At 32.8% G+C, this 27,652-nt stretch overlaps 1 protein-coding gene and 1 long non-coding RNA gene across 3 annotated transcripts; both read left to right on the top strand.

The window, feature by feature from the left end:
* Positions 1–17,762: 17,762 nt before the first annotated feature.
* LOC146539636 (uncharacterized) lies at positions 17,763–23,944 on the top strand. Of its 2 annotated transcripts, none has more exons than XR_014879503.1 (3): positions 17,763–17,868; positions 17,958–18,095; positions 23,774–23,944. It is a non-coding gene; the product is annotated as an uncharacterized LOC146539636 (long non-coding RNA). The 2 variants fall into 2 exon arrangements; XR_014879504.1 differs by having other exon boundaries at positions 17,775–17,868; positions 17,961–18,095.
* An 862-nt stretch (positions 23,945–24,806) lies between these two features.
* On the top strand, positions 24,807–27,090 carry LOC146539635 (uncharacterized). Its single transcript, XM_085208335.1, has one exon. The coding sequence runs from the start codon at positions 24,857–24,859 to the stop codon at positions 27,017–27,019; it is 2,163 nt and encodes a 720-aa protein (XP_085064461.1). The 5' UTR covers positions 24,807–24,856; the 3' UTR covers positions 27,020–27,090.
* Positions 27,091–27,652: the final 562 nt, after the last annotated feature.

The raw sequence follows: 27,652 nt of genomic DNA, 5'->3' as shown, positions 1-27,652 counted from the left end.
TGTACTCGACTTGTCTTGTACGACAAACTGCGCCATTCAGGCGGAAAATTCACAACGGAATTTCTTAACACTAAGTCCTCTTTGCCAATATTTTTGTATGCGGGATAAAGCTTTCGTACAGCTCTAATCTCAACTAAGCAACAACGATAATAACTGTGATATATTATGAAGATAAAATATTATTATATTTTTGTTTCATTAGCCTTTTTCAAACGCAAGTATACAAAAGCGGACTCATTTCATAAAACATCAATGTCAAGTAAAAACAGAGTGAAAATTCGTAAGTGTAATCCTTTTGAACCCTTTCCATGCAATTAGAATTACTCGAAGATGGTCCCAGCATCTGTGGGCAACTAATGGCGGATACATTATTAAAGCCCCGCGGTCGGGATCGTGGTGACGGAAGGGTTGGGACAGATTATGTTATTAGCGAGTTCGGTTTTGCTGCACGCCACTCTGATTATTATGTAATAATTAAATAATAATATTTTTTTGATAATGTAAGTTCAAAAAGGAATATACTTTTATGGCGTTTTATTAAACTTCTGTTTTATTAAACTACTAAACGTTTTATTAAACTTCATCTTCTTTTTTCTTCCTTTTGAGTACTCGTAGGTGAATATCTAAATAGATTCATAATATAATGCTAAATAAGCTATTGCATAGTTTTATCTATACTTATCTATACAAGAAATATTTATAAATTAATGCAGGACATAAAAATCTTTTTCTACAAAAAGATATTCAAAATTTACATTCCAAAACTAACCGTTGCCTTTCTTTTCCTCATCATTAATCACAGATATTATTTTAACATACCAACAAAGACACCAGAAATAGCTTATGTAACGATATGCAAATTCTTATTCACAACTCGCACCTCGGATGACCGTGGGTTCTCCAGGGTTATGAGAAACTTTTTTAAGCCAATCAGTCACAGTCCGGGATTTCCGGGACGAAGATTAGCATAGCCAAAATTACAATAGCCAACTGAAGAAGTTAATGGACGATCCATGCATAATTTTTGGTCCACACACAAAAGGGCTAAACAAAGGTGTTCCAATAAAAAAGTTTATTAATGTGATAGATGAATCATCAAATACGTTAGACCGGTCGCCTTTAAGTCTATTAAAGTGTTTTAGTGTTTAAAACTACTTGTTTTCACATAAATGGGTGAACGTAATTTATTCTTTTACGCCAATTAAGTCTGAATCAAAGTTGTTTGGTAAGAAAATATTTATTACTTCACAATCCGGTCGGTCTATAATGACTGTAATAAAAATAATATTCCTCAATTATATTCTTAATTATTTTATTTTCAAGTCCAAGTCTGTCACTTTACTTCCATTTGTAGTAACAGTAAAACGAAATGAATAATAAAAGTACAAATGGCAACTATAAAGTATCATATTATTTTATTTTCATGTTTTTTTCCCAGTTAAGACATAGTTTGACCATCCCTCTATCCATTCATCCCATCGTATAGTTCCTTGTTTGTATAAGAAAATATAGGAAAATACCGAAAAAACGTAAATTACAAATTACTGCAAGCACACCGATGGACATTTATTTAATAAATTATTTCGAAAACCACGTAATACTATACACGTCGAGCGTTTCAAGTATCATTATAATGGCAATTAGAACATTGAAAAACAGGATTAAACACCGTGATCTGGTGACCGCCAGCTACCTTAAACTACAAGCATGGAGAGATCTTAAAATACTGGTTTCTCTGAAGATGGGGTTACATCTTGTATAAGCGCTATTTATTTCTGCCGTCACCTCTTAGAAGCTAAACAAACAAAACATAAATATAGACGACTTTTGTGTCTTTCCCATAGTCTCTATTGTTGGTATTGTCAACTTTGTGCCCTTTGAAAGGCATTGTTTTTTTTAAAGATCTTTTGTAGATGCATCGTCACGACTGATGTGTCCAGTTCTGTTTTTTTTCTTTCAAACGGCTTCTGCTCTCTCATTGTTACTTTTAATGATCTTACTGGTCTTTTCTTAATGAACTACTCGTTCTGTATGCATTTTGTGTCTAGCAGTAGTTAGTTTTACTATGTTTTGTTTTAAGACAAATATATATATTAATCATTCGACAAAAACATGTAACGGCATATCTTAATTATGAACGTCTTTATGAATTCTTAACGGAAATGCTACACTTCTGGACTATCTTTGACTTAAAAGGCTTCCAGATCTACAATTACAAAAATTTCTTCAGCTCAAACTAAACACGTCAATCATAGTCTGCCACACAACTAGATGTCACAGGTCACCGATCAGATTCTACACCTGCATTCATCTGTTTTTGGATATCTACAAAATAATTAAAATCACAGAAAAATAACTCCTATTTCCTAGATTTAGGAATAGTTTTGGCATTTCCAATATTAATAGCAATTTTGTTCCAGCACCTTAGTTTTTTACTGTTAAACATTCATGTCATTCCACAGAGTAAACATGTACAACAAAGGACTAGTCACTATCCCTTTTTTATTAATATCGGTGGTTGAATGGCAACAAAAGGTTTTGTTCTCATTATGCTTAATCGTAGTCGTTCAGGTGTTATATTATAATATATACTCTCTATAGTGGGTAGCGGCAATAATGAGCTTATTCATTTCAAAAGGGGATGCATTTCTGATACTGTATTAAATCTGTTTAATTATTTGTGCTGAACATTAAATGGGTTTGAGTTTGATTAAAACTAGACTGATAGCTAGCTTATGTGATTTTTAGAACCATTATTTAGTTTCAAAAGAAATGGATATTATTAATAATTTAATACGAATTATTTTCATATATCACTTCTTATAAAATAACACTGATATCAATGTAGCTGACGGGGTAGTTGTCTTCAAAAACTACATACTTAATACGTATGTATGTTTAAAATATATATATATTTATGTAAAAAATACTAAAGTATACTTTTATGTAAAAATTCACCGTATACAATGTTTTTGATACGGTCCGAACATTAAAATAGGTACTATTTCGCAGAAAGTGGAGAGAATATTCCGCAGTAAAAGAGAAATTTGAATAAGGCAATATAACTTTACCCTATCTTAAAAATACTTAGCCACTGTTTTGACAATATACACAAATAAATTACACCAAATTAGTTACTTAAATCATCATGATTAACATAACATGTAAGTCCAGGCTATAGGTAACTCGTAAGTTGTAGAATTGATTTTTATTTATATTTCATTATAATATATTCAAAATGTCACTGGAATATTTCTCCCGGTGCTACGCGGTTAAACTACCAAAATCACAGCTTCCTTTGGCATCACGCTGATTTTCTTTGCTCTTGTTTATTGAAATCGATAATAAATGTCATACTTAAGTTGCGGTAATGGCAAATAAATTTCACATTATTATTGCTACTTCTGTGTTGTAAGGGACCGTTCGGTGGTTCAACGTTTGAATTAAGTAATGTACGCATAAAAGTAGCTTAGTTAGATATTTTATTAATTTAGAGTCTCTATAAATTGAAATTACTTGTTCTATGAAATATGTAAAGATCGCTGTAGCTTTAAGCACGACGGTTGTGGGTTCAATATCCAGTCTTGAGGTAATTAATTATTTTTATTTACTCTCTCTGGTAATAAGACAGCGCGGCGTTGAGTTTCTCAACTCAACACGCAGAGGCGGAGAGCGGTCTTAATGGTAAGTTACATAAGCCTTACCTAGCCTCTAGCTAGCTCTATGTGGGAAAAAAACAAATAATTTAAGTATTAAAAAGGAACATAACAAAGGATACAAAATATTAGAAATGCTAAACATCATCAAAATCTAAAGAAATTAATATAATAAAAACATTATAATTCACATTATAATTTAACTAAAAAAACAAATTCAAAACATCTCAACGTGTTACTAATTTATTAGACCTTTGACCTTACACAATAACCGACACCTGTTCGTATCTACATCTCCCTTATCCACGTGCCTTTAAATCTCCATCTCAATAAAAATATCCCTCTTTTTACTATTTATTATTTTAAAAAACCGCGTGTGAGTCTCGTGCCAGATGAATTTGTAACGCTGACCCCAAACTGACCTGCAAGCACTGTGGTAAGGGAAGCTGCGGTCATCTTGTGAATGAATAAAATTATGACGTTTATTCTTTAATCGATGACCTGACCTTTTAAGATGAACTGCATTGAATTGCTCATTTTTTATTTATTAAATAAATATAAAAAATCATCTGAATTTAAAGTTCATAAGATTATTAGGAAAGGAGCGTAAGCGTGTGACTAAAATGCGACAGGTTGTGAGTTTAATTTTCAATCGAGGAAATAGAATTTCATATTTTCATTTCTCCGCTCTGGTATGGATAAGTTCTGCCACTAAACAAGCAAAGCCTCCAGAATCCGGCGGAAAATGTAATGTGTTTTAACACTAGGTTTCCTCTGCCTACCCGGCTGTGTCCGAGACATATAAAAATATAAAAAGATAGAGAAATTATTAGGAAATATACATACAATACCTACGAGTATATGTACTAAATAATGCTATAACAAACTAATATTTGCTGACCTATTTATCTTTGAACATATTATAAAACGCAAAATTCATAACATTCTCCTTGTGTTATTTTACTAATAATTCTACCCAAAGTGACCCCGGACCTAAAACCCGTAATAGTTCCAAAGCAGATTTTATGGGAACCCGAATAGCTAATAATTCATAAACATCGGACATCGGACCTCTCAAAATCAATAAAGCGGACCCGTCGGGCCAGAATTCTCTATTAATTTGAACAAGTTGGCACAAAGCCGTAGTTTTCGCCCTTTTAAGACTGGAAACTCTACAAGGATAATAGTGGATGGTCTACACTCGTTTAAGAGTGATAAATTACCTAATGGAAGTCGGTATGTCCATTCCCACAGATATTAAAGTCGGGACAAAGGAGCGACCCCTAAGTTGCGAGGACTCACGCGGCGTCATACAAAATATTGCAAAACATAAGATGCTTTTGTTCGTATAGCATGCAAATCCTTCAAGGGTATTTGGGGGGAAATTGGAAAAGTTGAGTCGTTTTTAGACTTTGATGTTTCATACTTTATTGGTTTGGCTAATCGCTGTGTGTATGGATCATGCGGTGAGGCCGGTATTAGCTTCAAAGGCTCTTTTTATTAGTTGTGTTGATTAAAATATTACTAAATTTAATGGTTTATTAGCACAAATCTGAAATAAATAGGGCAGGATGAAGCCGAAAAATTAAGGTTACTGCATAAAATGTTTGGAATTTATGCTTATGCAGACTGGAGTATTAAATATTCCATTCCCTCGAGAGGGAATCGAACCCACAAATTCTGACATTAACAGTTGTCACATATACAATTGCACCACGAATTGGCGTCGCTAATCAATCTGTAGAGCTTATTTTTTATCTGCATGTACTTATTACTTATTAGAAGCCTTACTTCGTTTTCTCTTACCCAATCCGAAATGTAACTATATGTAACAGCCATAAAGAAAATCCCCCATAAAATAAAAAAATAATAGTTTTAGTACGCCTATACCCACACCATGTTTGTCAAAAGAATTTTAATGTTTTTCAAATACCTATAGCATATTGTAGATAAAATTGAACAATATTGATCCCGCTCAACAAGCCCTATAAGCTACCGATACCGAGCAAATCGTATTTATCGGGATTATCTCAGGTTATCGAACATCTTCCCTAAAACCAATAAATTGCATTTTACATACATAAATGATCAAAACTCTAAAAACAATATTCATTGCTTAATTTGTATACGAATGACTATGAAATGCAATGAAGAAGAAGTAATGTATAGATTGGGAATAAAGTATTTAGAAAAACATACTATTTTCTTTAATTTTATTTGGTTTTAGATAGAAGGGAGCGCCAGTACGTGAGTTTGGAAGCATTTATGCAAAGTTTAAGATTTTTGTTATCATGGTAGCTTATCAGTATCTCAATCAGATCTTCGGACGACCATTGTCGAGGAAGTATCGGCATTGTTGGCGAATCTCCGCAGTTGTGCCTTTGATGTGTCTTATATATAAAATGTAGTCTAGGATAATAGATTTAAGTAGATTCATAGTTAACAATTTTTTTACGATTTTACTAAAGTAATATTTTGTTTATTGGTTATTTTAAAAAGTGCACATAGCAGGGTAGGATTTTAAGACGCTTCCGTTTCCTTCTTTTCGCCGAATTCTGGAGACATTGCGTATTGAGTGGCGGAACACAACGCCGCGCTTTACCTCGTTACCAGAGCGAGGAAGCGAGAATATTTCATAGTTTACAGTCGCAGATCGATTAGAATTGATATTTGATATACAATTTTACATAAGTGAATTGTAAAATTACACTTAGACTCAAAAAATTGTATATTTTATCACGCAACGATTTATCTTGAGTGAGAATCTAACTCCAAACCTCTGGCTTAGTAGTCAATGCCATTATCCATTTTACTAAACGGCTAATGACTTTATATGAATAACAAAAACAATAACAGCATCTTTATTCTTCTTAATTTGCATTATAGAAAATTATGACTAAAAACAACCCTTTCGCTTTTCTTTTGTCATCCCAATCCACAAATGGAAACAATCAAAAAATTTACAAAAATAATTAGTCCCACGAAACAGCTCTCAAGAAGTTTATAATTATTTTAAATGTATTAAAAAGTTTTTAAAAAACAATAGCTACAGGGGTAAAGATAGCAAGAATCGTCAAATTTGTTCGCTGACAACATTCATCTCAATCAATCTGGGGCTCCCTGAGGAGCAACCCTTCTGTCCCGCGAGACGTAACCCTCCCATAACCCAATTAATGCGAGTATGCGAGGCCCCAGTGTGGCCCCGTGGCGACCACAAAAAATGGAAATTGAAATGTTAAATTAATTTGATTCGCCATCATATGTGAAAAGGCGATATAAAATTATATTGAAATAAAAATCAGTAGTTCAAAAACAATGTATTATTTAAGTAGACAGTAATTTGATTATCTAATACCCATTACACACCATCCTGACGGAATTTATTTTTTATTTTATTCTAATATTTTTTTTTTTTTCAAATAAAGCAATGTAATTCCTGATTGCTGAAAGAAAGTGCCGCAAGGATATACTGTAGTTTACTTTAGAACTTGTTGATTTTTGAAATTGAAATTGAAATTGTCGCTATATTATAAACTAGCGGACGCGCGCAGCTTCGCCTGCTTATTTGTACCCTTAGGGGTGAATTATAATTATAATAAACCATAAAAGTCATGTTCAATTAAATTTTTTTAAGTCTAAATTTCAAATTTTATAAAAATCGGTGGCGATTTAAAGATTTTTCCATACACACTTTCAACCCCTTATTTGCACCCTTAGGGGGAGAATTCTAGAAATCCATGAAACATGTATTCAATTAAATACTTTTAAGAGTCTGAATTTCAAATTTTATAAAAATTGGTGTAGATTTTTGGCCATTGATCATTGTTAGCATTCATATTTAAAATTAATTTCAAAACTTTAAAGTTATATTTTCGTATCAAATTTCAATATTTCCAATATGAAGATGAGAATTCACTCAATAGCCGTTGATGAGACACAGAGAGAGTGACCCCCCAAAAAATTAATAATTCAAAGTATGTCGTCGAGAAAAACGGAGTTTGTGAGGCATCTAGTGTCCTATTGTAAATCAGTTTGGACTTCGCAACTTTACACCAATATTCGTGACTCGAATGAGGGCATATTTTTTTATTTTCTTTTTGCTAACACAAGGTTAGATTTTTAAATTATTTCTTTCTTATAATAGAAATACAATTAAATTACATATGTTGCTTGTAAAAATAGTAAGCACTATTAATTAATTACAAATGTTTTTTTCTGCTTTATTTAATTTATTTTTTAACATGTCAGGGGTTTTTTATTGGTTGCACGCTGTATCTCGCACATATCAGGCTTGGTAAAGGGGAACTGGGAACCTAGTCTGAGACACACCGTTCCCATTAAAACACTACCGTTCTCCACTTGCCACCGAATTCTGCAGTCATCGCGAGCTGAAAGACGGTATATAAATTAAAAAATATACCTATATAAATATGTATTTTAATAACCACATTGACTCTCTAAGTTATCACCTAGCCACATCCAGTGAAAGAATACTTCCACATCACCAATTCCTAAAGTAAGCTGATATCTGAGATACAAGCCTCCTTCAACAAAGAAAGAAGCCTATATTAAAATTTCCTTGAGAATAATCCGAATACAACACAATATCAAAATTTAATATCATTTTAATCTTAATTCTACTTATTAATGTTCCTAAGGAACCCTCCGTGACTTAAAATCACCACCTCCACAAAATTGCCTTTCAAAATTATATCTTATTTATATAACATTAAGTTACATTTTGCAATGGTAAGATTTTTGTATGAAAATGTATGGGTATAAAATCTGGTGAAAGCAGGTAAGTTCAAAAGATAACGCCGTCTGCTCTGGAATACGGCTTAATTAGGTCGAATTGAGATTTCATCAGAATATAAGTTTTCCGAATTAATTTTACCAAAAACGAGATTGTGGAGGAAATATTCGATTGTAAATAATTACACTGGTTTTTGTGCTGATTTCCAGCTAAGTTAATGTTTATATTTAAAACAATTACTCCTTTTTCTAGATTATCATTGTTATTAATTATCTCTTTTTTGCTGATGGCTGGGTTTTTGGGTTCGACTCCCAGTCGAGAAAATAAAATATTTGTTATTTTCATTACATCGCTGTGTCCTGGATTCGTCAAAGTTCAACGGAAAGTGGGGAACGGAAGTGTCTTAATCGAGAGAGAGAGTCATAAAACTAGGTTCCCAGGTTCCCTTTGCCTGTTCTGCTATGGAGGATATAGAAGTTAATGTACCTGTACTTAGAGTAGCCATCCCAGTCAGTAAGGTGTTTTTTCATACACAATTCTTAAAATTCGAATTGAATTTGAAACTGAAAATAATTTAATAAGTGAAATGTTTACATATTTAAAATAAAACCATACAAAAGAAATATAATCGATATAATATATGCTATAATATTGTTTAAAACACTTTAGCCAGTTACTTAATCTCAATTACGTTCAATCCACGCTCTCCCAACACACACGTAGCACGTAGCACGTCCATACATTTTATAATTAAAACGTAAAAAACCTTTGATGGATCGCGTCCGAGCGTTAATTAATGGCTTTTGTTCGGGTTGAAGTACTCTATACAGTAACCACCCTCGTGTCTCCTGAGTGGACGCTGCATTATATGTTTTTCATACAACTTGCTTTTTCCTGCGGCTTCGTCTACGTGGTTAAATGGAAATTAGTAATAAGTGTGGGAGGTATCTCTAACCGCAGGAAGAGTGGATAAGATAGAAATTATTAAGGCGGTGATATCCTAGATAAGACTATCACAACAAATGAAATCAATTCTAACCAGTAGTTCCTAAGAGCACATTTTACTGGTTAAAAGGCAGTCATGACGCAGGATCACAAGTGTATGGGTTCGATTCCGACTCGGGTCAATGAAATATTTAATATTTTAATTTTTTCGCTCTTGTGTCGAGATGAGTACCTACTCAACACGTAATAGCCACATAATTTGGTAAAAAGTGAAAAACCCAAATGTCTCAATGGGAATGGAGTGTCTTAGCACGAGGCGCCCAGGTTCCCTCTGCATAACCTTCTATGAATGGAAGGTGAAACTGAAAAATAAATGGAAATAACTAAGAGTTTTGTCAAAGAAAGTGACATAACATTCCCTTTTTTTATGTTTCTTTTAAGTAACTAATTCCCCCTAGATGAAATCGCACCCACCACCACATTTACAGTCAGACGGCGATAAAGAGGAACCAAGATATAAAATCAAACATCAATTCATTACACAAATCAACCATAAAAGAAATTCCAATTCCAATCTCAATAAACGATGTCGATGGAGCCCTCAAAATGTGAGGAAACAAAAAGCTAATACAAACGGGGCGCACCCCAGTTGGTGGTTATTACGGAACCTGGTTACAATGCCTCGATGACAAACCTCTTATTTTCAACTCCTTACTAATCGTACGGAAAACTTTATTTTCCAAGTGACGTGTCTTCTCGTTGTTGATTTTTGATTTGAGACTATTTTAATTTTTTTATATTATCTTTTTCACATCATCCATTCAGAGAGAACAGAGGCTAAGCACGTCGTTGAGTTCTGCCACTCAATACATAATGTCAGTAGTCATAATGTCATAATGTCACAATAGTCGTCGGTTTTACTTTATGACACCATATCTAAAGGGGGGAAAATGGAGACCTTAGGAATATAATATTAGGAATATAGGGAATATAATATAAGACACAATAAAATGTAAATGATCAAATTCAAAATTCAAAGTCTTCAAGATCCAATATCTTGAATCATCATCATCATCAATTACGCAAAAATTAAAAGAAATAAAGAATTACATCAAGCATGCATATGCAAAAACATAACAGCGAATACCACCAAAACGCACTGGTTAAAAAACAAAAGACGATGCTTAGACAGGGGTGACGGGGGTGGGGAAGGTAATGAAAAACATGGCGGCGCGCTTCTACTCGCTTAACTTGTGATTGTTCTAATTCATATAACTGAAACGTGTCTGTTTGTGGGGGTTACCTTGTTATCAATGGGAATTGATTTGCAATTATATTTATTTTTTATCAGCTTCACGCTGCATCCCGCACATAGCAGGGTTGGCTGAGGGAAAATAGTGTTAAAACACTCCATTTTCAACTGTCTGCCGAATTCTGGAGGCATTGCGTGTTGAATGGCTGAACTCAACGCTGACACCAGAGCGAAGAAATGAAAAAATAAATGTAAATAAATATTATATTTGGTATCGAACCCACAACCGTGGCGTTACAGTCACACCCTTGTGCCGCTGCGCTTTTAATTGACTAATTCCTTCGATTGACCTTCGAAAAGGAAATAAGGTCTCGTAATAAGCATGAAACATGTACGAATAGATTGATGACAGTGGACAAGACGAAAGGCATATACAGAGACTGTAGAGTTTGGCGCTCCGTTCTCTCTGACTACCCTGCTAGGGATACAGTGTGAAAGTAAATTAAGTTTAATTGATTAATTTTGCAACAAAAACACTTTTAATCGTATGATATTTTTTAAAGAACATTAATAAAATAGATGTGGATATATGACGCATTAAGATGCTAACACGAAAGATATTTCGCAACAAACGTTTTCGCTAACCTTGATAAAAACGTATAAAAAACTTAATAAGCTAAAGCGGTAAATACTTACTAAGAGGTGCAGGTTCGATTTTCTCTACATAAAAATTTTAATACGTAAAAAATAGAAATATGTACTAAAATAGTGAAGCAATTAAAAAACAAAGACATGACGATATTTCATATGTAACAGAGTGACTGTAACAACAGATATACTGCATCGTGAGCTCGCGAACAATGGCGGTCGAACTGCACTCGCGGCCGGCGCTTGCGCATCTCACGTGCGCGACTGTTTCTTTATACCCACCTCCCTAGCATATAGTATGTAGATTATTCAAATTCAAAATATTCTTTATTCAAATAGGCAATTATTATAAGCACTTTTGAATCGTCGAATGAACATATGAACAAAAAGCTACCACCGGTTCGGAAGGCAGTTCTGCTGAGAAGAGCCGGCAAGAAACTCAACAGTTGCTCTTTGCAAAATCAATGGTACAATCTATTACATTTGCTGGCAGCTATCCTGCATTACATTTAATAGACATTAATTCCATACATGCTTATCCTCTAAATACTCTTGAACAGTGTAATAAGCTTTACTTGTTAGAATTTTTTTTACATATAATTTAAATTTTGGTAGTGGCAAACTAAGAATACACTGTGGAATTTTATTATATACACGTATACTCAGACCCATAAAAGATTTATTAACTTTTTGGAGGCGAAAACTTGGTGTATGACATTTTAAGAGTAATTGCTTATTATTTATATTTTTTTTTTTAAATTAATCATTTATTAATAGTCTAATAATTACAGAGCCAAATATCCAAAACCAAAAACCCAATCGAACTTTCTAGAGGTATAGGCCTTTGTGGCCCGGTGGGAGAGTATAGTGATAGTTGTTCATTCGATTACCGCTCAGAAGAGTCAAAAGTCAACACAAAACACCATGTTGAGATCCACAATACAACACGCAATATCTTGAAATCACTGTCTATCCCTCTATGATACAATCTATCCTGCTACGATTATTATGCGGGATAAAGCGTGAAACTAAAAAATATATAATTAGCAACCTTTTACATGATAATATAAAGCTTGGCAACAGTAAACGGAACTCGGTAACTTTTGCATCACCGTCAATAACCGATATATCACCTCTAGTAATATAAGTACCTAAACAATGGCTGTCGTACAGGCTGAATGGAACTGTGGAACTACCGTTTTACATAGTATGTTTAATTTTAAGTTATTATACACATTTTAAAATAAAAAATAAATTAAAGACTTGTCGTGGCGCAGGGGCATTGTGGGGGGTTGTGGGTTCGATCCCCACTCCAGGAAATGAAATATTTCCACTTCTTTGCTATGGTGTCGAAGCAAAATACGCAATGCCTCGAAATATTCGATGGAAAATGGGAAACGGAGTGTCTTAACACTAGGTTCCTTCTCTACCGTGCTATATGCATTCATTCCATTTAAACATAAATAGTTATTAAACATTTAAATTTTATTATCCAAGCATTTCTCTTTAAAATACCTCAAAAGTATGAAGAAGACCTAAACAAAACAATACAAAGTCGGTTCGCTTTTACAAGAAACGTTATTCTCTAACTCATCCTGTCCAGCCATTGTGCTAAAACTACTAAATATCATATTATAGACTGACCGACACGACGCGGTCAATACAAAGCTTTTCAACCACCATCGCCGTATTCCCACGATATTTCCTCAAACAATTGAAAATATACCAAAAAATTGTACTTCTATACTACTTGAAACTTTAATTGAACTGCCCAAATCATCGACTATCTTATAACTTAGTACTAAGTTCGATTCTCCGTTGAATTCCTTTGAAGTAAAGGTGTGGGTTGATTTGTGGGGCCAGAAGGTCCTTTTGTTGCTTTTGTCTATGCAGTCCAAACACGGTTTTGCGGTATTATTTCAGGTTTTTGGGGTCACCTATTATAGTTGGGATTTATTAGATATATGTACGTGGGTGAGTCAGATTATAGTTGATCGATGGACATCTTGGGTTCGGTGGGAAACATTTGTTAAATACCGTTTAATATTTGTTGTAAAATTTTCATAATAGATTTTTTTATATGTCCTTAATAGATTGCAAGATTTAAGAAAACTTTTCTTATTTATATTTCACGAATACCTACACAAATTAAAAAATCTATTTTTGGACCAAAACAAAACCTCAAATTCCCCCTATGACATATATTATTTAACATATATTTTCATTAAAATTATAATGACAACAGAAAGACAAAAAAATAATAAAAAGCGAAGAAATGCATGAAATTACATATATTCAAATATTCATATATGTAGAGTATAGAGCCCCCTCACTCACAATTATGCACCGGCTATCGCTGCGTTGATCGAATCAACTCGGGGCGCACTTTTACATCTGTCTGTTTGCTTATGACCATTAAAACTGGTAAATCTTTTAAAACCCCCTTTCCCTTCCCTTTCCCTTATCTATAGCGGGAAGAAGAAATAATAATATATCGTGGTGAGGAGATGCAACACGTACAGACAGATCGTATTTTTGATTTCTGTTAATTTAGCCTAGACATATTTTCACTTACATTTTATGAGCAAAAATTACCATAGGTATGTTAGTCGTTACTGGAACGCGACAGGTTCTAAGTTTGATTCCCATTTGAGGTAACGAAATATTTAATGTTTTAATTTCCTTCCTTGGTAACGAGGCAAACACTTACTTAAAAAAGCTACTAGTATATATAAAAAAAATATAATCTATAGTAATATAGTACTGGATTGCCTTCATATAATGAAATTTATCAATGACACAGGCAGTGCTAATTCATTTATTTGCCCCTTTGATATCGCCGATCCCGCACCTCGCCTTATTATATACAATACTAGATTAAGTGAGTTAAGGCCGCCAGTGGCACATGGGTACAACCCTGTAACTGTAAACACGACTGATTGTGGGTTCGTTTCCACTCGAGGAAATAATAATATTAATTTCATTTCTTCGTCTTTCGTTCTGGTGTCGAGGCGGCGTTACGTTCCGCCATTGAACACGACTTCAGAATTCGACGGATAGTGGAGAGCGGAATGTTTTAGCTTTAGGCTCTCTCGGCCCACCTGCCTGATGAAGCGTAAAGCTCATACTGTATTAAGGCTACAAGTATGTAATTTACAATTTCACCTCAAACATTGATTTGATGTAACTTAACGCCAAAAATAAGAACCTAAATCTTAATTATACCAATTTACAAGCCCCTTAACCTTATTTGAAGGTAAAACCATCGCCTATTGAGTCAAATACGTCTTAACAGCAAAAAATCAACCACGAAATATTTCTGTATTTTCTTATAAGAAAAATTGTCATATATTTACAATTTGGCCAAAGTAAGAATATTTCGGAATGTTTAAAAAGCAGTTGCGGGGATCCCCCTTACGAATACTTACCGCAATCATATTCAACTGTACAGGCAAAACTAAAACTATACAGAGGGGAACTATTCTTTACCTACGACATAAAAAAAGGAGAAATAAACTTTATGTTTATTATACATTGCCTTATTTCTATTTCTCTTTAAAATTTTCCTTACTGAAAAACCTTCAATGTATGCCTAAGTAACTTATATTAACTATTTTTTTCTGATCATAGTACACAGATAAAAAATTGATATTTTATTGCGTCCTGGGTCCATTTTTTGGCAATATTTTATTCCCTCTTCGTTTTCTATTGCGAATGACAAATTCTAGCTTTACACATATGAGTGATATAGGAAATTGATGCTTAATACAATTGAAATAATGGTTAGAATGATTCGTAGACTTGGCTTGTCGTTATACGCACGAGCTGGTAGTATATCATGTCTACGAACAAATGGTTGAGAGTATCTTTTGTAACGGCGTAATCTAGTAAGGATAAACAACTATGGTGCTTGGAAAATCTCAAAGGGATTTCCTTTTGGTACGAGGTGAGTTTTCTTTTAGTTAGAAAATATGTCTGTGTCGAAATCGTTGAAGGAATTAGAATTATATGTGATAAATAATGAGACAGTCATCTTTTGTCCACTGCTGGACATAGGCCTTCTCCAATTCCCGCCACACTCGATCCTCAGCTCTTCAGACCCATCCGCTTCCCACCAACCTCTTTAGGTCGTCGGTCCACCTGGCAGGGGGTCCTACCATAATGAGAGCAGTTCTCGCGTTTTAAAATACATAAAACAGTTAGTCAGCCCTCCACTTTGTTTAAGTCATTAAAATATTCCACAATCCCAATTATACTCCATAAGTCGTACGAGTGTCGTAGACAAATAGAGAAGAGAGAAAAATAATTCAATTTCACTGGGCTTTCTCTGTCTAAAAAACATATATAGATACATACGAGTATATCGGTTTTAGCCTTGTGGCCTAATATTTCTTAATAAAAAAAAACATCAACAATATCGTTTGACCGAGAATCGAATCAGCAACATAACACCCGCATACCTCGTAAATCATCAAAAACACTAATGTCGTGTGAGTTACAACGCATTTCACGGTCCATTACATTAGTTAATACAACTTAAATTAGATTCATCTATATCGAGATTATGTACGTATAATATTTTAGAGGTATATAAGAATAAATAAAGTAAAAGAAAAATGAAATATAGGCCATACAGTAGTGAGACAGATCCAATAATGTTTTTTTTAAGTTCACATTCTGGCAAGACAAATTGCTGCGTTAAATTTCGCCATATAACATACAATAACTCCAGGATGAAAAGCGGAGAACATAGTGTTTTGACACTGGGTCCTGTCTGTTTATACGAAAAAAACGTCCAGCTGGTTTTTTAACCATAAATAAAATACTGTTTGTAAATGTCAAGGCATTTGGAAATGTGATGATTGTTGATTTGAATTTGATGTACTCACGTAACAAATTTGACGCTATCATGGCAAATGTCCAAGGTATTTAGAAAAGTGATGATTGTTGATTTAAATTTGATGTACTCACGTAACAAATTTGACGCTATCATGGCACAGTTGACACGAATCTTACTGAAAACGGTGGTTATGAGGTCTAATGTCACTTAAAATAATATTATTTATTATAGTTTCTTTTCTGTATAAGCAGAATCTAGTGTCAAGTCACTCCGTTCAATACGAAAAAAAACCAAGAACTAATTAATTTATTTTCATATCTGCGCACTGGCAACACGACAAATCGCGGCGTTAAGTTCCGCCACTATACACGCAATGTATCAAAAATTGTGTGGAAACTGCGACGAGGAGCGTATTAACACTAGGTTCCTCTGCCTACCGTGCTACATACGGGATAGAGCGTGAAGTTAAGCTTCAAATAAATAAACAACATATTATAAAGAAAACTATTAACAAAAATGAACTCCCAAGCTCCATTACCACGCACTGACCCATACTTACCTAAACCTTGCCTCTGGCTACTTTTATTCGGAACCAGACCCGAGAGCGTTCACCTCTGACCCTAACTGTTGGCCATCTCAAGACTGCATCTGTCCTTGTCTTCTATATAAGTTATTGTATATATCCATCTCTGTCTAGTCGGTACACGATCCGATATAGCATCTGAGTACCCTTAGAATTGCACTCGGTTATATGGTACAATATTTGTGAGATAATTATTGTTTTTTTTTTTTTATGTTGCCATTTTTTAATTAATTTAAATAGTGTTATTTAATTATTTTCGTATGTATAATGTGAGATTGGCAATATTACAAAATATAAATAAAATGTATAATTTATCATATTCATCCATTATTGAAAAAAAATTAACATCTTTTTAAAAACAATTTTATTAAACATTTTAACGGGATATTGTATTTTATAAATCAATCACTTTCATTTGATACCCATATTAGGTGGGTTGTGCCAAAAAGGGCCATTTTGGGTTAACAACAGGTTATAGATCTCATGTAATTTCATTCTCAACGATCTGAAGTCATAAGCCAAATTTCAGCTCATATCGGAGACTGGGAAGTAGGTCGAATTAAACTTACAAGACTTACAAGCTTACAAGACTTACTTACACTAACACACTTATTAACACGACAAGTAAATAAAAGCTTATAAAATAAAAGGAATCTTATTAGATATTGTTTTTTAAATAAGAGGTTATCTTTTTAGATGACTTGTAAAATTTATATTATTTAATTTATTTTAAATTAAATAAAAATTAAATTTTAACTAATATACAGTTTCTTAATTTGCGAACCGTACAACAGTAAAACAGGGAAGATGTACGAATGTAGCCTGTTACCTGTTAGGTTACTCTAGGAACATACCACACTATTCTAATTTATAATGAGTTAAATCAATTAATTATATTTGTATATTATATATACTAAACATATTTCTATCTATAATACCAGTAATATCTATGTGCTGTCTTGTAAATTAGAATAATATCAATAAAAAAACAAACAAGGATAATACTGTATATTTTGTGGTCTTTGCCTTTCTGGACGAAATCTAAAATGAAAAAATCTTATACGAATATTTATTATCTGTAAGTACTTTAATCATTTTGGCGGTATTGAAATGTCATTAATATTTTTTTATTTATCTTAAAGTATGATATTGTCAGAATTAAAGAACTGAACACAAGTGAAGTAGTTTCCTGTAGGTACTTGTTAACTGTTATGTACGTTTTCTTAATTAAACATAAAAATATTATTACTATGCTATTTATATTAAAAAATCTATTTCAGCAGGGTTTCTGGGGATCAAAAATGTATTGGCTATTTTGAGGTTATAAAACATACGAATTTATATAATAACAAAAATCTCCTTTTGAAGTTGTATATAAATAATCTTCTATTACTCACCACCAACATGAGAAAATAGAGGTAACTATAATAAATTGTAATATAATTTACTAACATATTAAAAAGTCATACATATATATCAAAATCCTTTTAAACAAACACTATAATAAAAGTGATAAAACACTAAAACAGTGATTTTTGACCTATATTACGGCGGTAAGTCATACAAACCACAGCTTACAAATAATTACACTGGCATTGGGGGTTGATACAAAAAGGGTGCAACAAAAGAGTTCTATAATCATCTTTATACGATTTTCACGCATCGCCGCCATAGGATGTGGGTATCGCCCCTGATTAAAAAATTGTTATATTTTATATTTTTTTACGTTGAAAATATGCTAAATCGGATGTTTTCTATTAACAAACTTGGCTTTTGAATTAATTTGGTTCTATATAAAGTAGATATAAGGGTACTATTTATTTGTTTAGCTTCACGCTGTATCTCGCATATAGCGGGATAGGCTGAGGGAACCTGGGAAGCTTATATTAAGACATTTCTGTTTCCCGCTTTATGCTGAATTCGCGCATTTCCTTGATCCCGTGAAAATGATGAAATGTCTCGAAAATTATTTTGAAAATTGTAAACGAAGTGTCCTAACACTAGGTTTCCCTACCACGGTGCTATGCACAAAAAAGAATAAATCCTCTTTTTTTTTAACTATAAAATATCCTACAATTTAAACCCTCAGTTGCTGCTAACAGTAATTCATTCGTTTGTTATTCGAAGCAAGTTTAAAGTAAACCTCCACTGATGTTGATACGCTATCAGCGCGGGCGGGTTGCAGCGCCCTTTTAATTAGTGAAAATATTGTCACCGACAGATAGACGAGTTTAAAATTGAAAACAAACTTCGCTATTATATGTAGTTTTGTTTCTATATGGATTATTTTATATGTGTATTATTTTTTAGTGGCTTATGTTTGCCTTAATTAATATCATGTTTATAATTATTATTTTAAATAATTAATTAATATTTTATTGATAATTTAATTGAGTGAATAGTAATGTGGCCAGTGGTGATGCAAGGGCACAAATAATAAATAAGTTCGTGTGACGTAAAAAAAACAGGATATGGGTTCGATGTCCACTCGAGGAGATGAAATAATTTCATTTTCTCGCTCCGGTAACAAGGCAAAGCGCGGCGTTGAGTTTCGCCTCTCAAAACGTAGAACTTCCAGAATTCGGCAAATAGCTGGAAACGGAAGTATTTTAATATTAGCTTCCCAGCTTCCCTTTGCCTAACCTGCTATGTGCGGGATACAGCGTGATAACTTCAATACAAATAATTTATAGTAGCAACAATATAAAACGATGAAATACGTTTTTATAAAAAAATTATATAATAATTAATATTCATTTCTTTTTGTAAGTAGCATCGATTTCTTGAATCAATAGAGCGGACAGCCGCGCACGTGGCGGGACTCGTTACAGGACTTTATTATAAATCTTTTGTACGACGACTGATTGACGGACACCTGGCTTTGTGTCGTTTGTGTGTTATTATAGTGATTGGTGAAATAATATAATTAAAATGTTGATAATTCGTTTAAATTTTCGAATGGGGTGGATTTGAATCTACAACTACTTGCCTATCAAACTATTCCATCAGGTTACAAAAAATCTCTACGACTAATAGTTTACTTACTTAAAATTTTGATCCTTTCGTGTTTCTCTCATATCATGATAAAATTAAAGGGTTCTTCTTAATATCTATATATTCATAAGACGTTTAGATATTCCTTATCAAAAAATATTCATTAGATATATATATGCTATTGAAGTCAGCCATGGCCCAGGAGCACAAGCGTGCGACTCGAAGATATAAAATATTTAATATTCGCACTCTGGTAACGAGGCAAAGCGCTGCCTTGAGGTCCTACACTCTAAATACAATGCCACTTTAAAAGAAAGTGTCTAAATCAAAATGAAGTGTCTTAACACTAAATTACCAGGTTCCCTACCTATCTACCGCAATACAAAATAAAAAAATCTATTAAATAGCTATCATACACCCATTAATAAATATCCCATACACTTGACAGGTACATATTAAATCCCCACCACATAACCTTCACATGGCAATGAAAATCATCTATTTCGATTAATCCTATCTCGTTTATTATTCCATTTGTGCTGACATTTGATTCAACTCGATCAACTATTCGTTTTAAGGGGTATGTATGGCCCGCCCGTTCTAAGGGGTATGTGTTACTTTAAAAATTCAAAAGCATGGCTATTATTAGTATTGTTATACGGTAATACTGTTATATATATAGAAATATATGATTAAATATTTTCATAAGATTACGACATTTCCCTAATTTGTACCCATCTACAGCATTTTTAATTCTGTAGGTTTCGCTCATTTATGTGTATTATATCTCAATGAGACTTTTTCTGATCGACGATCAATCCACGATAAGCTGTTAGTTATTATTTTTCTTAGCGATTTTTAAACTCACAAAGATAATTTATTAGATTTCAATGCAATAGATAACGGTTACAGACATGGACATAGAAAAAGGCTGCCTAAAATAAACCTAGCCCTGAAAAATCAAAAAATAACATACACCTACACATCTGTTGACACACAGATAATGTAGAAAAAATATATATCTTGATACGCCCATGGTCACAGATAAGGCAAAATTTGTTAATATCTAGATATTATAGAGGGCATCATTACACATAATATTACTTATATTAAGTATTGTATTAGGTTGATTTTAACAAGATTGCAATATTTAACCATATGACAATATTTAACATCAACGTTGTTGGCATAGTGTTAACACCACATAAGTATTTATTTTAATTTTAAAACTCGAATAAATAATTAATCACGTGAATGGAGAACAAAGTGTCTCAACACTAGTGTAGGAGGGAACCTAGGTTCCCTCTGCCTATTCTGCTTCTATACGCCTTTAGATTTAATGATAAACATTTCATATCTAAATATCTATCAATAAATAAACGTACGTAGTATGTATTGAAAATGTCTAGATATCCGCGCGGATTACAGCTGGAAATTGAATCGAAAGTCAATTTCCTGCAACGAAGAATCTTTTCAGTGGCTCTCGTCAGGCCCTTACTTTAAACTGTATTTTTGTAATATTCGAATATTATATTTTCAAAAACATATGTAATTCTAAACTAAACAGTCTTATATTTTTTTTTAAATGTATTCATTCTCCGGAAAATGGAGTACGGAGTGTCTTAACTCTAGGTTCAACCTGTGTACCCTGTGTTCAAGAGTACGGGATACTAATAATGCTATTTAAAAAGCAAATTAAAAACAAAACTTTACTTTTAATTCATTAAATTGATTGACAAATCCACCACTATGACGCATCTCTCCATTTTTAAAGGCAACAAACACTATAAGACGTCAGCCAGGTTCACTCTATCGAGTGTTAGAGTGGCGATGACTCCGGCGAGGGGACAAATTGTGCGCGCCCATGGGAAATCTACGGTTATTAGCTGTCAATCATCACAGATCGAATCTCCCTGTAATGATTACATGTCGCTGAGATTTTATTTATGTTATATGTCATTTTTGTCCTTTAAAAATAGTATTTGGTACTAAAAAGATCATATAGAGAGTTGGAGACGGAGAGAGTGGTGTTAAGGAGGCTAGAAGATAATAAGAAGAGAAGGAGTAAATTAACTAGTATTTGATTTTAAATCAGTATACCCTGAATGAGAAATAATGTTTACGACGTATAATTAAAGAAACCAACCAACCAATTATTCCATATTAACCATATCAAGTATAATATTTGTAAGCGTTAAGTTATTGTTTTGGTAAAGCTTTTACCTTAAATAATAAGGAAATTATCATAGTTATAGTTTACTTTTTTCCTTAATTATATGTAAATCGTGTACATCTATATAATTTTGCTTACATTATTTTGAAGAATAATTTTATTGTAAGTCTAAAATATTATACGTTTAAAAAATCTCCACCAAATTAATATTAACATTATGCTGATGAAATATTCAAAATCCAAAGAAAATCCGTTAACACCGCAAAACAAAAGACAAGAGCGAGAGCAGAGTTTATAAATATAAATGAATTGCCTTATCTGCCACGTTAAATATTAATGATCATCCCCATTACCTCGAAAGCTTCTACGGACGGACCGAATTTCTTCTTTCCGTATAGTAAATTTACTGGAAAGGTCTTCTAAAATTTTATTAGTGCTTAAAAAAAGCAATTAATTAATTTAATCTAAAATTAAATGTTATATGAATTTTACAAAGAACTCGTTTATTTATGAACGTTATTTAAGAAACTTTATTTTTACATTTTTTAATAGATTAAAAAACTTTTACTTACGATCTAGCATTAAGCTTCTACAGTTAGATTTATACACATTTCTTTTTCATTTTTTTATATAACATATATTAAAAGTCATTCAAGTCACATCCAGGAAAAGGTCTGATCACCATCTATTTCCGTTTCTTCCACCAATCATAAGGGCGATTGACTAAAAGGCAATAAATCCAGCCCAGGGCACAATACATCACAACACTCCACCTTCCCTAATTACAGGATACCGTCAAATTAAGCTTTAGCTACTTCACTTTGAGTGTGTACTTTATAAATAGATATGTTTAAAAATTAATATTTATATCTATAATTGTCTTGTCATAATAAATAAAATTAAATCAGCTTCACTTCAGGTAGGCAGAGGGAACCTAGTGTTAAGATACTGCGCTCCCCACTTTCTTTTCTAGTGGTGGTAAGTGGAGTTAGTGAAGAAATAAAAATATTAAATATTTCATTTCTTCTAGTGGGAATCGAACTCACTACCGTTTACAGTTACGCGTTCGCCCCTATACCACAACTGGACTCGCCTATATTATAAGCTATATTCAAATATAAGCGATGTTTAAACATAAACTACTCGTATGTTCAAACATAAAAAATTTGAACCCACACCCAATCTACACTATCAAATACTTTAAATAATCTACACAATACCACTCCATCATCTCATCTCCTTATCCTCACACTACAAAGCTTCGATAATCAACAAATGGGATATAAGTTCCACCATAACCCATTAATGTCCAACAGTATAGCGTTACACGCGTCATTAGGGGCTTTATTAATAGACTATGGAAGGGTTATCGAGATTACGCGATGATGCTGATTGTTGATGTTCGTGTAATGAATGGCCTACATTGTGGATATGTGTTGATAGGTATTTATACTTGTTTCTAAATGCTTTAGGTTCATGCTGAAGCCGTAAGCACAGGGAACCTATTGTAAAGACACTCTGTTCCCCAATTTTTTTCCGAATTCTGGAGACAGAACTGAACGCCGCGCTTTGCCTCGACACAAGAGAAAATAAATGAAAATTAGTATTAAACAATGTTCCCATCAAAACAAAGTAAAAAAAAATTAAAAATCAAATTAAAACAAAGGAAAGTGTTGATCGAGATCTGATCCCCACTTTCTGTCGAATGTCGAACTCAACACCTTGCCTCATTACTAAATTAAGATGAGCGAGTAAATGAAAATATTAAAATATTTAATTTGCTCGAGTGGGAATCGAACCCACATCCGTATGCAGTCATACACTTACGTGTATCTGCGCTATGACTTACAAGGAACCTAATACATAATAACATTCACTACAATTATAATTACATATAATTTAATCCTATTAATATTAAACATTCCATAGTTTCTGACCGGGTGATTTGTCATCGCAACGCCACCAATTAGCATGCTGGCAACCGCAAGACACGCGAGCCTGACAAATGGTCACGTTGTCACGCCATCTCAACAACGCGTTTAATTAATTCAAACGCTTTAGGATGTGTTGGGATGAGGTGGTACGAGAAAACGGTATAGTGGGCTTAAGAATTATTTTCGTTTTTTTCTTTGATTTATTGAAAACCGCCACTCAACACATAATTTCTCGAAAATTGGATGGAATATGGGTACGTTTCTATTATCTTCTTTTTTATGTAGCTTAACGCTATATCCAGTACATAGCATGGTAGGTAGGGTAAACTACCTACCTAGTGTTGAGACACTTCGTTCAAATAAACACTGCCGTTCTTCACTTTCCTCCGAATTCGGGAGGCGTTTTGTATTGCCACAAGGTAAAATTTCATATATATTAAATTTAAGCTATAATACTAAACTATCACTTTTTTCAGTTATTTATTTCAATTATAGATTATGCTCTAAATTCCAAAGCAAACAAATAAAACTATACTAAAAATTTAGTTAAAATTTTAACATTATTTAACCAAACAATCGATTACAATAACCCGCAACATATCAATTACGTTGTCAGCTTTACTATTCATACTAATATGTATGTAAGATCTGTGTTTAATTAAACAATTTGCGGGGCGGCTCCCTTTGATTTACGTTCTTACCTCGCTTTGATACAACCGACAAATGACACGTATGTTTATCGCCGATTCTGTGAAATAATGTGGAATAGGTTTTATCTTAATTTAGAATTTATTATTATTATAATAATTCTATTAAGAATCGTGATATAATAGTCTATTACGATCTGGTATTTTTATTACTATTACTAATATTATTTAATTTTTAATTTAAAATTTCTAATATAAATTATAAACGAATGAGTATATTAATCAATTACCATAAATATTTATTTGGGCATATATTATCTATGCATCTACATTTATATACAGCTACGTAAGTGTCACTTTGACTTGTAGCCAAACGTCAAAAGAAGAAATCCCATCATTTTATAAGAAGTATTTTTAAGTATTTATTTTAGATGTATTTATTTTATAAAAGTATAATGCACGTACTTATTATAAATGTAATTTTGTTCTACGGAATATATGCTAATTACATACCAGATTCTAATTCGCTTAATGTTGGATCAGTTCTATTTAATCTTAATCATTTGAATAAAAGTATTTGGTATAAGTATGAAATAGAACTTTTGGATGCACGAAAATATCTTCAAAATATACTCCCTACTCCTCATCATATTACAACAATAAACGAAAATTCTCTTGATCATTTAATGGACTATTTCAAAGATTGTTATGTGACAATCAAACGTGAAGCACCAAACAACCATATTCAGAATATAATGAACATCGCGCTTTCAGATGTCTTTGGAGGCTATTTAAAGGTGTGGATTCTTCCCATTACCAAGTATGCTTATTATGGCGGAAGCGTTTCTATGGATAAAGCCTTGAGTATGTTTCAAATTTACGATAAACTCAAGCGCAATCTTCATACTGAAGGAAATGACTGGCGTAGTCCAAATGAAAACATTCTGAGATCAGTCACAATAGATGTAGTGTCGAGACCACATACAGCATTTACAAGAAGCATGGGAGATCCTTGCAAACCTCTGTCATTCTACGAAAAAACTGACACGGATTTTAAAATACCTATGCCTATTTTGAATTGGAACATACAACCACCTTCGCTTGTTTTGCCTTTTAAAAGTAAATCGTGTATTTCTCTAACATCTCCCGATTCTTCTCATATAATGTTACAATATTTGGATATTGCTGAAAATTGCATGAAAAGCCAGAATATTCAAAAGCTAGATGAATTTAAGGAAAGATTCCAAATTTGGCTTTCATCGGACGTTGTTCCACACCTCAAGGATGAGAGTTTGTATTTGGCATTTGGAAATATATTGAGTCTAGTAAACAAAACGAAACAACTTGGTAGAAAAATATGCACAAATTGTAATGAAAAATACGAAAAATTAAAATGTAAAGCTTCTGCAATGAAGTCACATGGACAATTGCTGTTAAAAAAATATTTTATTATAGCTATTATCTTGTTAATAGAAATAATTTGGTGTATACCTTCAATTTATTACGTTATACGCTACAAAAGAAAGAATCGATTTCAAAGAGCTAGAGAGCGTTTCTGCAGATTTTTCAAAAGGAAGCCTACATATAGCCTGCATCATTTTTCGCAATACAATTATGAAGATAATAATTTTCAGAGTTACGGAAGTGGTTTAAAATTGTTTTTCAAACGGGACGAAAGAAATGTAGATGTAGATGCTCCGTTTTCTTTACATGATTCTGAATTATTATCTAATGAAACACAAAATAAGGCTGTGTCTTATGAAAATATAACTTTGATAGATGAGGTGCCAAAAAAGAGTTCGTCAAAAAAGCAACACAAAGTTGCGTGTATTTCTGTTCAAGATTCAATTAATGTTGGTAAAGCACCTAAAAAGACACAAAATGTTTTAATTAACACAAGTTCCATGAAAAATCGAAATCATGAAAGTACATCTTTTTCATTAAAACGGTCAACGTCGGTCCCAAAAGATGAAGAAACAATAAATGAAATAAACTATTCACAAGTTAGCTCCACAAAAAAATCGAGCAGTGGATTAAAATGCATTTGTTGTATGACAAATGAAAATCTTTCTAAAAATCCTCAACTTCAGTGCCCTTGCATTAAATGCACAGATTCAAATAATGATGAAAATGAAACATTAATTGATATTAATAAAAAACCAAAGCCAAAATATTTTAAATTTAGACAAAATGATATTAAAAAGAATTGCAAACCTTTAACAACTGTACAAACGAATAAAAAAACTCGTATTCAAGCAAGAACAGTGACTACAAAAAAATCAGACGTTCCTCATTTACACATTAATGCTAAAAAAACAACTGAAATAAAAGAAGAAGTTACGAGTATAAAAGAAACGGCCGGAAGCAGTAGAACACCGAGTAAAATACCTAGACTAAAAATTAAAAGTGATCTAAGAGAAACGAATAATAATATTAGTAAAAAATGCAACAAAAATCCTCCAAAACCAGCAGATGCACGTGTTGTTAGATCAATATTGCGAAAGAATAATTCGAAACTAACTAATAAAATTTTAGACGACAGTGCTATCAAACGTGACTCAAATGTAGCAAAGAAATTAAATGCCAGCTTATAATATAATACATTTTGAATATGAAATTCATTAAATAAGTTTACTTTTACCATTACAATTATATTACCAATAAATACTAAATAGATATTATAAAATAATAGTTTCATTTGAAAATTAGATCACATGGCTGCATAAAAGTATACTCCACACCAGCCCTACCCCAGGGCCTGGTACTAATCACCCTGACGAATTTATTGGCTGCGATCCGGGTGAATTATACCCGGTTGTACCCGGATGAGTTACTGCATATTTTGCTGCTCAGGTGGCCGCGGGGTCCAGTAATCTGTCATTAGCTACACTTAGCAAATTGACTATTCGGACCAGAGATTACTTTACTTTAGATGATTGTAACTATATTTATATGGAAGATTCATTAATATTTATTTCAATTTTACTTCGAAGCAAACAAAAAGCCTCACTTACCATGAGTTTAACCAATATAGGTGAAAAAGGTCTTGTTTATTTTTAACTTAACTACATCATTTTAAACATTAGAACAATTTTAACCGAAAATCAATTTAGATATTTAAGTTGACCATAAATTTCTTAATCAATTGGGACGAATTTATTAACATTAACCTTATCAAGACATTTCTAAACAATTGGCAACAATTTAATCACGGCGGAGACTTATCG

The sequence above is a fragment of the Heliconius melpomene genome, chromosome 4, assembly GCF_056956725.1.
Source record: "Heliconius melpomene rosina isolate 202511_hmr_F chromosome 4, ASM5695672v1, whole genome shotgun sequence".
Taxonomy (NCBI): domain Eukaryota; kingdom Metazoa; phylum Arthropoda; class Insecta; order Lepidoptera; family Nymphalidae; genus Heliconius; species Heliconius melpomene.
The sequence above is the reverse complement of the archived record's forward strand: the minus strand, read 5'-3'. Positions and strand labels throughout refer to the sequence as shown.